This window comes from Macaca mulatta, chromosome 1, assembly GCF_049350105.2.
Source record: "Macaca mulatta isolate MMU2019108-1 chromosome 1, T2T-MMU8v2.0, whole genome shotgun sequence".
Taxonomy (NCBI): domain Eukaryota; kingdom Metazoa; phylum Chordata; class Mammalia; order Primates; family Cercopithecidae; genus Macaca; species Macaca mulatta.
The window spans coordinates 187,669,557-187,683,303 of NC_133406.1; the positions used below are offsets into that span (position 1 = coordinate 187,669,557).

At 42.0% G+C, this 13,747-nt stretch overlaps 1 protein-coding gene and 1 pseudogene across 16 annotated transcripts in view; one reads left to right on the plus strand and one right to left on the minus strand.

The window, feature by feature from the left end:
• SCP2 (sterol carrier protein 2) overlaps positions 1-10,205 on the minus strand; it is a 123,524-nt gene extending 113,319 nt beyond the window's left edge. For all 16 annotated transcript variants that reach the window (XM_077956659.1, XM_077956664.1, XM_077956621.1 and 13 more), the window contains exon 1: positions 10,007-10,205. Coding sequence is in view for 7 of the 16 variants with exons in the window: in XM_077956641.1 (XP_077812767.1) it covers positions 10,007-10,075 (69 nt within the window). In the remaining 9 variants the exon portion in view is untranslated. The remainder of the gene's footprint in view (positions 1-10,006) is intronic.
• A 1,847-nt stretch (positions 10,206-12,052) lies between these two features.
• Positions 12,053-12,344, plus strand: LOC100430989 (ATP synthase F(0) complex subunit j, mitochondrial pseudogene; annotated as a pseudogene).
• The last annotated feature ends 1,403 nt before the right edge of the window (positions 12,345-13,747 follow it).

Sequence of the window (13,747 nt, forward strand, 5' to 3'; positions counted from 1 at the left end):
CTAAATATTCTTATACTACTATTTCTTTCTTCATCAATTTAAGAAGTCATATCATAATCTCCTATGAAGACCAATGAGGATCAGGCCTTTTCTGCTACCCCACATATACATTAGTTTACATATCTCTTACCCTCCTTACATAGCAGAATCACAATTTGGTGTTAATTTAATTCTCAGTGTTTGCTTTATTAAATACATTTTTTTCAACTACTGGGCCAGTTGTCTACTTACGATTGCATTTCCTCACTGTACAATTTTTAGGATTTTTTTTTTCTGGAGTTAAATGCATATCCTAATAAATTGTTTTAAGGCAAAACCCTTGCTATCATCACCCAGATCAAGAAATAGAACTTTGTCTTCCACCCCAGAAACTCCTCCATGTACTCTGTCCCAATCTCAATCCCCACACTACCCCCAAAGTAATTACTATCCTGATTCTTACAGTAATTACTCTCTTGGAATATTTCATACTTTTATCACCCAAATATGCATCCAAAGACATTATAGCTTAGTATTGCCCATTTATAGAAAAGTCTTTTAATTCTCTTTTAATCTACAGGCTCCCCTCTACTACTTTCTTTTCCTTTCAAATGCAGTAGGACATGTCTGTTGAAGAACCCAAGCATTTGACCTACAGTTTCCCAGAGTCTGGATTTTGCAGACTGCCTACTCATGTAGTTGAATGTGTACTTCTGTTCTCTGTATTTCCTGTAAATTGGCAACTGGATCCAAAAGTTGATCATACATTCTATCCCTTTGACAAAACTACAGGTGGTAGTGTATTCTTTCATTAGGAAGCATATATCTGATTGTTTCTCTGTGTTGTTAGCAGTAGAAACTAGATCTAGCGATTCTCGAACTTCTTAGTTTCAGGACCCCTTTACACTCTTGAAGATTATTGAAAATGCCAAAGCGCTTTCGATTATTAAGGTTATATCTACTAATAGCTGTCATAATAGAACTTAAAACTAAAGACATTTTAAAAGATTTTCCAATTCATCAAAAACAATAAATCCATTACATGTTAACATAAATAATTTCTATGAAAAATAATTATATTTTCCAAAATAAAGTGGGAAGAATGGCATTGTTTTGCATTTCTGCAATTCTCTTTAATTCAGGAGACAGTTGAATTCTCATATCTGATTCTTCATTCGAATTTTAGCATTATGTTGTTTTAGTTGAAGTCTATGAAGTATACCATGTGACCTAACACAGATATGTAGTTGGAAAAGGGAAGAGTGTTGGAATTGTGGATATTCTTTTTTTTTTTTTTAAGATAGGGTCTCGCTCTGTCACCCAGGCTGCAGTACAGTGACATGAATGTAGCTCACTGCAGCCTCCAACTCCTAGGCTAGAGCAATCCTCCTGCCTCAGCCTCCTGGGTAGCTGGGACTACAGGCATACACTATTGCACCCAGCTGATTTTTTAATCTTTTGTAGAGACGGGGTCTTGCCACGTTGCACAGACTGGTCTCAAACTCCTGGGCTCAAGTGAGTCTTCCACCTCAGCCTCCCAGCTGCTGGGATTACAGACATGAGTCACTGGACCCAACTGAGTATGGACATTCCTTTTTTCTTCTTGAGAGAGGATGTTTCTTTTTTTTTTTTTTTTTTTTTTGACTGAGTCTAGCTAGCACTGTGGCTGAGGCTGAAGTGCTGTGACACAATCTCAGCTCAATACAACCTCCACCTCCTGGGTTCAGGTGATTCTCCTGCCTCAGCCTCTCAAGTAGCTGGGATTACAGGCGTCCACTACCACGCCTGGCTACTTTTTGTATTTTTAATAAAAACGGGGTTTTGGGGTTTTGCCATGTTGACCAGGCTGGTCTTGAATTTCTGACCTCAGGTAATCCACCCTCCTCGGCTTCTCAAAGTGCTAGGATTACACGCATGAGCCACCACGCCCGGCCAAGTAAAGGTTTCTTTTTTTCTTCTTTCTCCTTTTTTTTTTTTTTTTTTTTTTTTTGAGACAGAGTTTCTCTCTTGTTGCCCAGACTGGACTACAATGGCGCGATCTAGGATCACTGCAACCCCTGCCTCCCAGGTTCCTGTGATTCTCCTGCCTCAGCCTCCTGAGTAGCTGGGATTATAGGCACGCGCCACCACACCTGGCTAATTTTTTGTATTTTTAGTAGAAACAGAGTTTTACCACATTAGCCAGGCTGGTCTCAAACTCCTAACCTCAGGTGATCCACCCACCTTGGCCTCTCAAAGTGCTGGGATTACAGGCGTGAGCCACTGCACCCAGGCCAAGGTTTCTTAAAGATTAGTTGGAATGTAGAATTTGAAATGGTATCAATGAACTTTTTATACTCTGTTATAATAAAATCATGTATTTGAATGTATAATAAAATCATGTATTTCAATGTATACATAAATGAGTGGATCATTATTTAAAGAATGCAGAACATCATCCATTGGTTTTCTGGAAAAACAGTGGCTTCAAGAGTTATATGGCCCTTTCAAATTTTGACTTTATATAATTCCAAAAACTCACCTTTGTTAGTATTACCCATCCCGTTTAAAAAATAATAATAAATTTTAAATAGTAGGAAGTTGTCAAGCAGATACAAGTTTTCTAAAATTCTAATTTTCACTTGAAAGCTCAAATTTTCTCATTAGAAGCAAACACTTTAGTTGTTTTCCTTGAAGTGACTGCTGACTTCATTCATTTTTGAGAAAATGTCTGTAAAATACTCAAGCATGAATTAACCATCACATGTGTGCCATTTGTTCTCTCAAGTAAAACATGTTTCGTGAAAAAAGTAGTTGGTTTAGCTCACAATGCAAATCATCTCTTAAGGGTTGAGATTCAATAAAATTAACAAATGTTTTCTGCTTCATTGAGGTCTTAAGTGAAAATTAGTGCTTTTCTTTTTTCCTGTGAATGCATAAGTGCATAACAAATACAGTGACTACCAGTTTGGTGCCACTGCTTTGATTCATGCTAAGATGCCAACAGTGTTACCCACCATTGCTTTTGCACCATCAGTGTAAATGTCAACATACAATGAAAATCACAAATAATATCTTAGTATTGTTATGAATAGTCTTGATCTTTCAGGTCCCCTCAAATGGTCTCAGAGACTGCCCCCCAGGACTCCACAAACCATATTTTGAGAACCCCTGCTAGATCAATTCATTGGCAGCTGTCAAAAATGATGGTAATGTTCTGTCATTTCTTTTTCAGTTATTACTTAAATACATTTGATAGAAGACACTACTCCTCATCTACTATTTAATTATCCAATGATACAGTTCATACGGGAAAAACAACAAAAAATTTTCAAGACCATGAGTAGGTTCCCTATTATCCTCCAAAGACTATAATTAGTTTTTTAAAATATTATCACAAACTCATGTTTAAACATACTTGATGGGTTTGATTTTTTTCTTAATTTTTGATTTTTTCTTTTTTTAGTAGAGACGAGGTTTCGCCATATTGCCCAGGCTGGTCTCAAACTCCTGGGCTTAATTAAGCGATCCACCCGCCTCGGCCTCCCAAAGTGCTAGGATTACAGGCATGAGCCACTGTGCCCAGCTTGCTGGGTTTTAATCAACTGCAATTACTATCTTTTTTAAAGCTCAAATTTTCTCAACTTTGGTAAGTGAGAACTTCAGGTTGGCTCCTGAACCTTTTCAGCATCACTCAAATAGGCTTTGAAAACTTCTTTGCAATTAGGAGTGACAAAATATTCTAGACTTACGTTGTACATTTCCTGCCCCATGTGGAATCAGCAATTTCTGCAACCAGCCATTTCTTCTAGTAGAAAAAGACATTTTAAGACCACAATGGTATGGAGGTCACAGATTTGGTCATTATTTCTAAGCTTCTTCAGTGGACAGAGCCAGAAAAATATTTAAAGATGAAATGCTAATTAAAGTTTATATTAATATTTAAAGATGAAAAACTAAAGTTTACACTAGTACTTTTTCAGAATTATAGAATTTTTTTACCTATTCCCTTCTGTTTAATATCTGTATCTCTTTTCTTCAGAAATTCAGAATTATAGAATTTTCTACCTACTCCCTTCTGTATTACATCTGTATCTCTTTTCTTCTCCACCAAGAATCTTAATTCTCAAGCACCAGGGGATGAAGCAGAATTATATTTATTTATGTATTTTAAACTATGTTACACACATAATAATATCATAACAATACTAATGCTAATGCTCAGTAACATAATTACTGATTTTAATTTGCATAACTCATGTATTTCATTTCATTTGCTTTTTATGTGCCTAACTCCAACTCTAATATACTCATCTCTAAAATCTCTCTTAAAACACGGTCAAAATGTTTTTTTCTAGAGACCTCCCTCCTGGAACCCTCCTGGAACATATTCCAAACTGAGTCATTGCACAGATGCCATCCTGGGGCTTTTCTCACTATTCTATGTTACCCTGTTTCCAGGATCCAGTATCTTCTTCCTTGGATTACTCCATTTTGGTGGACACATTCATTCTCTAATTAGCTTTGTGAGTAGGGACGTGTAAAAAGTAAATTTTTTAGTGCTTACATTAAAAACTTTTTTTTCTACCCTCAAATTTGGATTATTTATTATGGAATAGAATACTAGGATAAAAAATTTTACTTAAGAATTTTGAAAGCATTATCCTGTCATTTGTAGCTTCCAAGGTTTCTGTTGAGAAATCTAATGCTATGGTGCTGATATTTCATGATAATGTGCCTTGATACGAGTTTTCTTTTTATTCATTGGATTGACTCTTCAAACTGAAAAATTCAGTTTGGAAACTTCTCCGTATTTCTCTGATAATTTCCTACTTTCTATGTTCTCAGTTCTTTTTCTAGAACTCATTAACTAGACATTAGATCTTTTTTATTAATCATTTAATTTTATTTTCTCTCCTAATACCCATTTCTTTGTTCTTGCTCCATTTTCCAGATTTCCTTTACGTTATCTTCTATTGAATATTTTGTTTTGGTCAAAATATGTTTAATTTCCTAAGAGCTCTTTCCTATATCTTTTTTTTTTAATAGCATTCAGTTCTTTTTTCAGAGATGTAATATTTTCACTTATCTCCCTGAAGTTGTTACAGTTTAGGTTTTCTTTTGTTCCCTAAGTGTCTTCTGATCCCTCCTCCAAATTTTTTCCTTAGTATTTTGTTGTTTTTGAGTGGGGGGTTGACCATTGTCTTGTTGGAAATTTTCCTTGAATGTCTGGTGATCCTTGGCTATTTGTTCATAATTAAAACAATTAAACACCTGAAGGAAGCTCTCTGCATGAATGAAGCTTATCAACTGCTAATCTTCACCACAAGATGATGGAGTAGCAAGCTGGCTTCTCTCTGGAGCCATTTCAAATAATTTTCCAAATCTCTGCCAGCAAAGTAGTACATGTGTGACTACCAGTGTTGCTTCTCACAACTGGGAAGTACTACCCTTTAGCATGCAGAATTCAATTTAATTCCCTTTTTTTCAACTTGGGCCTAACAGCTCAGATGATTCTAGAGCCTCTGCATCTGTTCAGTTTTCCCAGAGAAAAAGTCTCCAATACTCTGCTAAGAAAAGGTAAAGTCACCTGGTGGTAAAAGAGACTGGGACCTAACTGTTCCTTAGAATAGTCTTTTTCTTCTTTCCCACCCTACCTGGCACCTAGTATATCCAAGTTTTGGGCCTTCTGGAGTTCTGCTGGGAGACTCAACCAGTATAACCCCTCTTCAGGAACTTAGGTAGTGGTCCCCCTGCTCTGAGTCAGTGACCACTTCTCCACCAACTTAAAATCTTCCAAAAATTTTCTGATATCTCTCAGCATTGTTTCCTCTCCTACTCACTTTGCCCTTGTGGATTAACATCATTTTCTTTCCTTATTGTTGCTTTAGTGGGATATGGAAAGCACCAACAGAGATAAATTCATGTTCTCAATCTGCCATGTTTAAACAAATATCTCAAATAATCTTATTTAAATTACTTGTTTATTCTTTTCTCCTCCAGATTAGATATTCCTTTAAAACAGGAACTTTGTTTTTCTCATTTTTGCATCTCTAGCATATAACCCATAGAATATTTACTGAATATATGTCTCAATGATAAATTATAACAGTAATATACGGTAGATTTCAAGTATACCATATATTGGAATTTCAAGTATACCGTATATGGAAAGATTTCAAGTAAGGCAGTTCCAAAACTTAAAAGCTGCACCAAAATAAATTACTTAGTCCCTCTGAGCCTTAGAGTCAGATAATTGAATGGATATATAAAAATCCATTACATGCTGAAAATTAAATAAAATAACGTAATATTTTTCAAACTGAAATTTGTACTTATTAGATTATGACCAAATCAATTTAGTAGGTTGTGAGCAGCACTTTTTTTTTTTTTTTTTTTTTTTTTTTTTTTGAGACAGAGTCTCACTCCCATTACCCTGGCTGGAGTGTGGTGGCTCAAACAGGGCTCACTGCAGCCTCGACTTCCCAGGCTCAGGTGATCCTCCCACCTAAGCCTCCCGAGTGGTTGGGACTACAGATGTGTGCCACTAAGCCCACCTAATTTTTTGCATTTTTAGTAGAGATGGGGTTTTGCCAATAGTGCCCAGGCTGTTCTCAAATCCTGGGCTCAAGAGATACACCCGCCTCGCCCTCCTAAAGTGCTGAGATTTCAGGCATGAGCTACCACATCCAGCCAAGCAATTTTTTTTTTTTTTTTAAGATATACCTTAGGGATACCAAGAGTTCATCACATGCAATAAGCGCTGCTTTAACAAATTGTTTCAGTTGTTATAAATAAGTTTTGTATGTGTTTACTGGATTGTGATGTAAGATGTTATTTCATGAAATTACCATACATAAAAGTACTAAAAAACTGAAGTGCTAAATTATATGTTCTGACTATAAGGGCACTAGAATTTCAAAAAAGGTGACTGGTGTACTGGAGTAGTCTGAGGAAGTTTTAAGAAGGTATGGGACTTGGACTAGTTCTTGAAAGATAAGTAGCATTTAAGTAAATGAAAAGAGGGTATATCTGGAGATAGGCAGCATAAGCAAAGGGTGTGGCTTGCTGTCAGTCAGATGGCAGCCATGACTAAGTTGTGTTAAAACCTGTTGACGGCCGGGTACGGTGGCTCACATCTGTAATCCCAGCACTTTGGGAGGCCAAGGTGGGTGGATCACGAGGTCTGCAGGTTGAGACCATCGTGGCTAACACGGTGAAACCCCGTCTCTACTAAAAAATACAAAAAATTAGCTGGGGGTGGTGGCGGGCACCTGTAGTCCCAGCTACTCGGGAAGCTGAGGCAGGAGAATGGCGTGAACCCGGGAGGCCGAGCTTGCAGTGAGCCGAGATCACGCCCCTGCACTCCAACCTGGGCAACAGAGCGAGACTCTGTCTCAAAAAAAAAACCAAAAAAACAAAAAAAAACAAAACCTGTTGATATCCACCATAGGAATTCCAACTCATTTCCTACAGTGAATAATAAAACCTTGTTAAGAGAACTTCATATTGTCAAATTCAGCTATTTAAATTGAGAAACATAACAGAGGAACCCCAACAGCTGAGATCTATCAATGGAACTTTAAAGTATTACCTAGGCTGGGCACCGTGGCTCATGCTGGTAATCCCAATATTTTGGGAGGCTGAAGCAGAGGAATCACTTGAGGCCAGGAGTTTAAGACCAGCCTGGCAAACACGATGAAACCCTGTTTCTACTAAAAATATAAAAATTAGCCAGGTGTGGTAGCGCACACCTATAATCCCAGCTGGTCAGAAGGCTGAGGCACGAGAATTGCTTGAACCCAGGAGGCAGAGGTTACAGTGAGCTGAGACTGCACCACTGCACTCCATCCTGGGTGACACAGGAAGAATCTGTGTCAAAAAATAACATAAATAAAAATACAAACAGGAGCTAGACGTGATGACACACACCTGTAATCCCACCTACTCGGGAGGCTGAGCAGAACCACTTGAACCTGGGAGGCAGAGGGTGCAGTGATCTGAGATCGCCCCACTGCACTCCAGACTAGAGGACAGAGTGAGACTCTGTCTCAAAAAATAAAAATAAAGTATTATGATAAATTGTAACAGTAATATATGGTAGAAATGAGACCCATCTAGTAGTAAGTAGTGAGACCCGTCTCTACAAAAAAAAAAAAAAATTAATTAATTAGCCGGGTATGGTAGCATGCCTGTAGTCCTAGCTATTTGGGAGGATTGCTAGAGTCCACTAGTTCAAGGCTGCAGTGAGCTATGATTGCACCACTGCATTCCCATCTGGTTGACAGAGCAAAACCCTGTCTCCAAAAAAAAAAAAGTGTTACAGTGTTGTCTAGTCAATATTTCTCCCTCCTCCATCAGCCTCTGCCCCACGGTCCAGAAGACCAGACCCACAGGAAAGTACACTGGCCAAACAGGCACATCATTAATGGCACTACCCAAACTCCTCACCCCTTCCCTCTGGACTGTAACACCTACCCCCACCTCTCTACCTCCCAACTTGAGGAAAAAGGAACACATCTATTTCCCAAAGGTTTAGACAACTGTGCTTTTCCATACAGCACATATAATCAGACATTCAGCAGCCAGAGGAAGATTTGACTGCATTAACACCTTACTTCGAAAGATCTTACTGTCCACCTGTGATAGAAGCCTCCCCTTCTGTGAAACACTAGGATGATGTCCTTCTGCTTCATAAGGTATTGGTCCACTTTTCCATTTACATGGATATTTTTGGTTTTTGTTGAGACAAGGACTGACTCTACAGCCCAGGCTGGGGTGCAGTTGCGTGATCTCGGCTCACTGAAACCTCCATCTCCCAGGCTCAAGCAATCCTCCCACCTCAGCCTCCTGAGTAGCTGGCGTGTGCTACCATGCCCAGCTAATTTTGGTATTTTTAATAGAAACGGGGTTTCACCATGTTGGCCAGGCTGGTATCGAACTCTTGACCTCAGGTGATCCACCCGCTTTGGCATCCCAAAGTGCTGGGATTACAGGCGTGAGCCACCGCTCCCAGCCTATTTACATGTTGGACTGAATTGCATACGCTCAGCCCACTGGTAAAATAATAAACATTTTAGGACTGTTTTCTCAGAAATAGCACTCTCCCTAAGAACTCTTTCACAAAGCATATCCATTTAGGATTGTTCAACTAACATTCACTGAGGGTCTTCAGGCATCAGGAACGATCAGGGTGAGGGGCACAGCAGCGAATAAGCCAGGTACCCAGTCTAGAGGAGCTGCCATGCTAAGGGGGCGCACAGACGCATACAGAGCTTCGGTACTGCCTAGTAAGCGTAAGTAGAGTTAAGTGTAAGACAGAAGTAAGCACAGTGCAAGGCTCTAGGGGAAAGTCAGGAGGATCCGAGGCGTCCTGGAGAAGATCCCATCTGAACGGATCCTTTCCGGATGCACAAAAGTTAACCAGGTGAAGACACACGGTACAAACAGAACAGAAGCAACAGAGGCATCAGACAACTGAGTCGGGGGAGAAACGAAAGGCAGTTTGGCATTCAGAGAGCATGCGGGCACTGAGGGGAAAACGGCCGTGGGAGCCTGCGGCGTCCGGGTCCCAAGCAGTCACTGGAGGGACAGAGGGAGGCCGGACTCTGCCACTTGGCCGAGGCGCTGGGCATCAGCAGCGTTTCTCCTCGCCATCCGCATCTGGAGCTGTCTCTACGAGGGCTCCTGTGGGGGCTGTTTCTGGGAGGGTCGAGCAGACGGCATTCACGACCTGCCTCCCTCCGGGGCAAGCCAGCCTACACACCTCGGGACTCCGCTCAGAATCTAAAGAGGTGAGATCCTTGGGTTATCTCGGGGCTGCTTCATGAACTCTGAGCAGAAGAAAAGGGAAGGAGGAAGCAGAAGGCCGCAGGAAGCAGCCCGAGACGCTATGACCCCAGAGATTCCGCATATTACAAGCCACCAAGTCGCCATGCTGATGCCCCACGCGCGGAGCAGCCGAAGCTAGGAGACCGGAGGGGCAGAGAAACCCGGCACCCACCGCCCCCGAGCCTCAGCCGGCCAGCGGGGCCGCTGCTCGGTTTACCTTGGTCATGCCAACCCCCACCACGAAGACCCGGCGCAGGGGCGCAGGCTCCCACGGTGAAGAGGACATGGCTGCACCAGTGCGGGACGGGGGCCGGCGCGGCGGACTACTGCCGGGACTGACAGGCGCAGACTGCACCGGAGCTCCCAGAGGCGCCGAAGTCAGGGCCGCGGACCGCAACACAGGCGGGTGAGAGTGCGCGTGCGTGGGGGCGGGGCGGGGCGGGGCGGGGAGCGGGGGCGGGGCGCGTCCTGTGGGGTGGGGAGCGTTCTGTAACCCTAGACGGCAGCAGCACTAATTTGCGGACTTGGGCGTGGGACTGAGTCAGCCCGTCCCCATCTCTGAGCCTGTGCTTAGGTTCTGCACGGTGAGCGGGAGTAGGCCTGCAGTGGGGCCTAAGACTGAGAGGAGGAATTGGCGGGAAAGCGGACTGGTGAAAGGTGATCCTGAGGAGAGCCGTTGGGGTTCGTGTTGGAATTGGCCTGTGTCCAGTTAGCGGTGGCAGTTGAGAGTGAATTCATGAATTAAAACTAACAAGACACCAAGAAAGCGGGGATGGGCAGGATCTCACACATGAATACAATGTCTAAATCAAAAAATACAGGCTCCATAAGCAGCTGCCTGACCTTTTTTAATCTCGTGAACAAAAGTTCTCCGAAAAGGAATTTGGAAGACAGAGACTTTATTCCAGCAAACCGGGTAGAAACAGCCTTCCATGTTTGTTTGTTTGTTTGTTTGTTTGTTTGTTTGTTTGTGACGGAGTCTCGCTCTATCGCCCGGGCTGGAGTGCAATGCCGCGAACACGGCTCACTGCAGCCTCCACCTCCCGAGTTCAAGCAATCCTCCTGCCTCAACCTCCCGAGTATCTGGGATTACAGGCGCACGCCTTCATGCCTGGCTAATTTTTGTGTTTTTAGTAGAGATGGGGTTTTGCCATGTTGGCCAGGCTGGTCTGGAACTCCTGACCTCAGGTGATCTGCCCACCTCGGCCTCGAAAACTGGTGGGATTACAGGCGTGAGCCGCAGCTCCTGGCCCTCTGTTTATTTTATCTTATGTAAAAATGCAGATTCATTGAGCGAGACGAATGCATAAGTGACTATTTCTCTACCCCTCTCTCACATGTGAAGGCTGATCAAAGACTCAGAAGAACGCAACCGTTTGCCTCTTATCTACCCACATATTTTTAAAATTCATTCATCCTTCCCCAATATCTATAAAAACTGAAGCCCTCAAAATCATCTTTAGAGAAAGGCATGGACCTGTCTCCGGGTACGTCCTTAAAGTTGGCAAAATTAACTTCTAAATTAATTGAGATGTTTCATATACTTTTCGGTTTGCAGTATCAGCATGTAGAAAGGCTCTCCTAGAAGATTCTAAAGAGTGCTTCTTGGCTATTTGGCTAAGATCAAGTGTAGAAGATTCTAAGAAGCCGCTCTGTGCTTAGTAAAGAACTACTGAGCTAGGACTAGACCTACTTAGTAAAATCTGCTGGGCTTAGTGATGCATGCCTCTCCCATCTGCTCAGGTGGCTTCGGCGGAAGGATCACTTGAGCCTGGGAATTCAAGGCTACAAATGTGCTGTGATTACACCTCTGAATAGCCACTGCACTCCTGGGCAACATACCAAGACCATGTCTCTAAAAAACCAAACAAAACCAAAAAAAAGAAAAAAACACAAGTCAGGGCACTGAGGTGTACAGTTGTTTCTTGAAACTGATGGGCTGATAAAGACAGCAGTATGATTCGTGGATCAAACAAAGTTACCAACTTAATAGAACAACAAGTCCTAAGGTCAAGATTGTTAGGTAACAAATGCTGGCGGTCCACTGGATATTGCTTTCAAAACAGGAGTCCATAGAGGGGCAGAGGGGATAGATAGTAATATAAAAGGTATTTGTTAATACCAAAAAGATTGAGAAAAAACACTTCCCTTTCCAATGTGGCGGACTAAATAATCCAAACATTTCCCACTATAAAACACAGACTTTTCTAAGTCATTGGATGTGGGGCTCTGGGGTAGCCTGAGCTGTTTGTCCCACACCAAGATGCTTCAAAACATTATTAAAAATGTTTGGATGCCTGTGAAGCCCTCTTATACCCAAGTTTGTCAGATTTGAGTGGGAATGGGGTTGATGAGCCTCATCATTTATAAAATCAGGAGTACTGATAAAATAAGTAAAATGTTGAAAGCTTCTGCACCTGCTTATGGTCATCATTAACCAGCTTCACTTAGAGTGCACATGAAATGAAACATTAGTTGGCTTGTGAATTTAAGCAAGCTATATTAGAAAGGAACCTGAAAAATCACTGTACACTTGTATAAGTACCACTTACTTTGTGGCATGAATAAGTGTACCAAAAAAAAAAAAAAAAAACCCACCCAGAAATGCTAGATAAAATACATCAAATATCCTTTTAAGCTGGGTGTGGTGGTATGCGACAGTAGTCCCATCTACTTGGGAAGCTGAGGCAGAAAGGCTGCTTGAGTCCAGGAGTTCAAGGCTGCAGTGAGCTATGATCATGCCTGTGAATAACCACTGCACTCCAGCCTGGACAGCATAGTAAGACCTTTTCTGTAAAAACAAAAAGACAAAAAGCAGCCAGGCACAGTGGTTTATGCCTGTAGTCCCAGCACTTTGGGAGGCCAAAATGGGAGGATTGATTGAGCCCAAGAGTTCAAGACCAACCTGGGCAACATCTCTATCTCTAAAAAAAAGAAGAAAAAGAAGAAAAATCTTTTTAAATGGGTGGAGGCCAGGCATGCTGGCTCACACCTGTAATCCCAGCACTTTGGGAGGCTGAGGTGGGAGGATCACTTGAGGCCAGGAGTTTGAGACCAGCCTGGGCAACATAGGGAGGCCTCTGTCTCTACAAAAAAATTTAAAAATGAGCCGAGTGTGGTGGCCTACACCTGTAGTCCCAGGTACTTGGAAGACTGAGACAGGAGGATCCCCTGAGCCCAGGAGTCTGAGAGTGTAGTGAACTGATTGCGCCACTGTACTCCAACCTGGGCAACAGAGTGAGACCCTGTCTCAATAAAATAAATGCATGGAATATGGAAGAGGGAGGGTTTTTCTTTTAATCTTATACCCAACTATAGTTTGTATGTTTTGTTTTGTGTTTGTTTTTGTTTTTGTTTTTTTGAGACAGAATCTCACTCTGTTGCCGAGGTCAGAGTGCAGTGGCAATCTCACTCTGTTGCCGAGGTCAGAGTGCAGAGGTCAGAGTGCAGCGGCTCACTACAACCTCTGCCTCCTGGGTTCAAGTGATTCTTGTGCCTCAGCCTTCTGAGTAGCTGGGATTACAGGCGCAGGCCACCATGCCTGGCTAATTTTTTGTATTTTTAGTGGAGATAGGATTTCACCATGTTGGCCAGGCTGATCTTGAACTCCTGACCTCAGGTGACCCACCCACCTCAGCCTCCAATTACAGGCATGAGCCACCGGGCCTGGCTAGTTAGTATGTTTTGATTTTGTGTATATGTTAGTTTTTTATTTTTGCTAAGGCATGTTTTTAATTTTTGTCGTTGTACTTTGTTCTCATTTTCATTATTTATTTTGAGTAAGTTATACTTAAAACAAAAATCAAGATTCAAAAAGTATAAAAGGGGCCAGGCATGGTGGTTCACACCTGTAATCCCAGCATTTTGGAAGGCCAAGGCAGGCAAATTGCTTGAGCTCAGGAGTTCGAGACCAACCTTGGCAACATGGCAAAACCCCATCTCTACAAGAAATACAAAA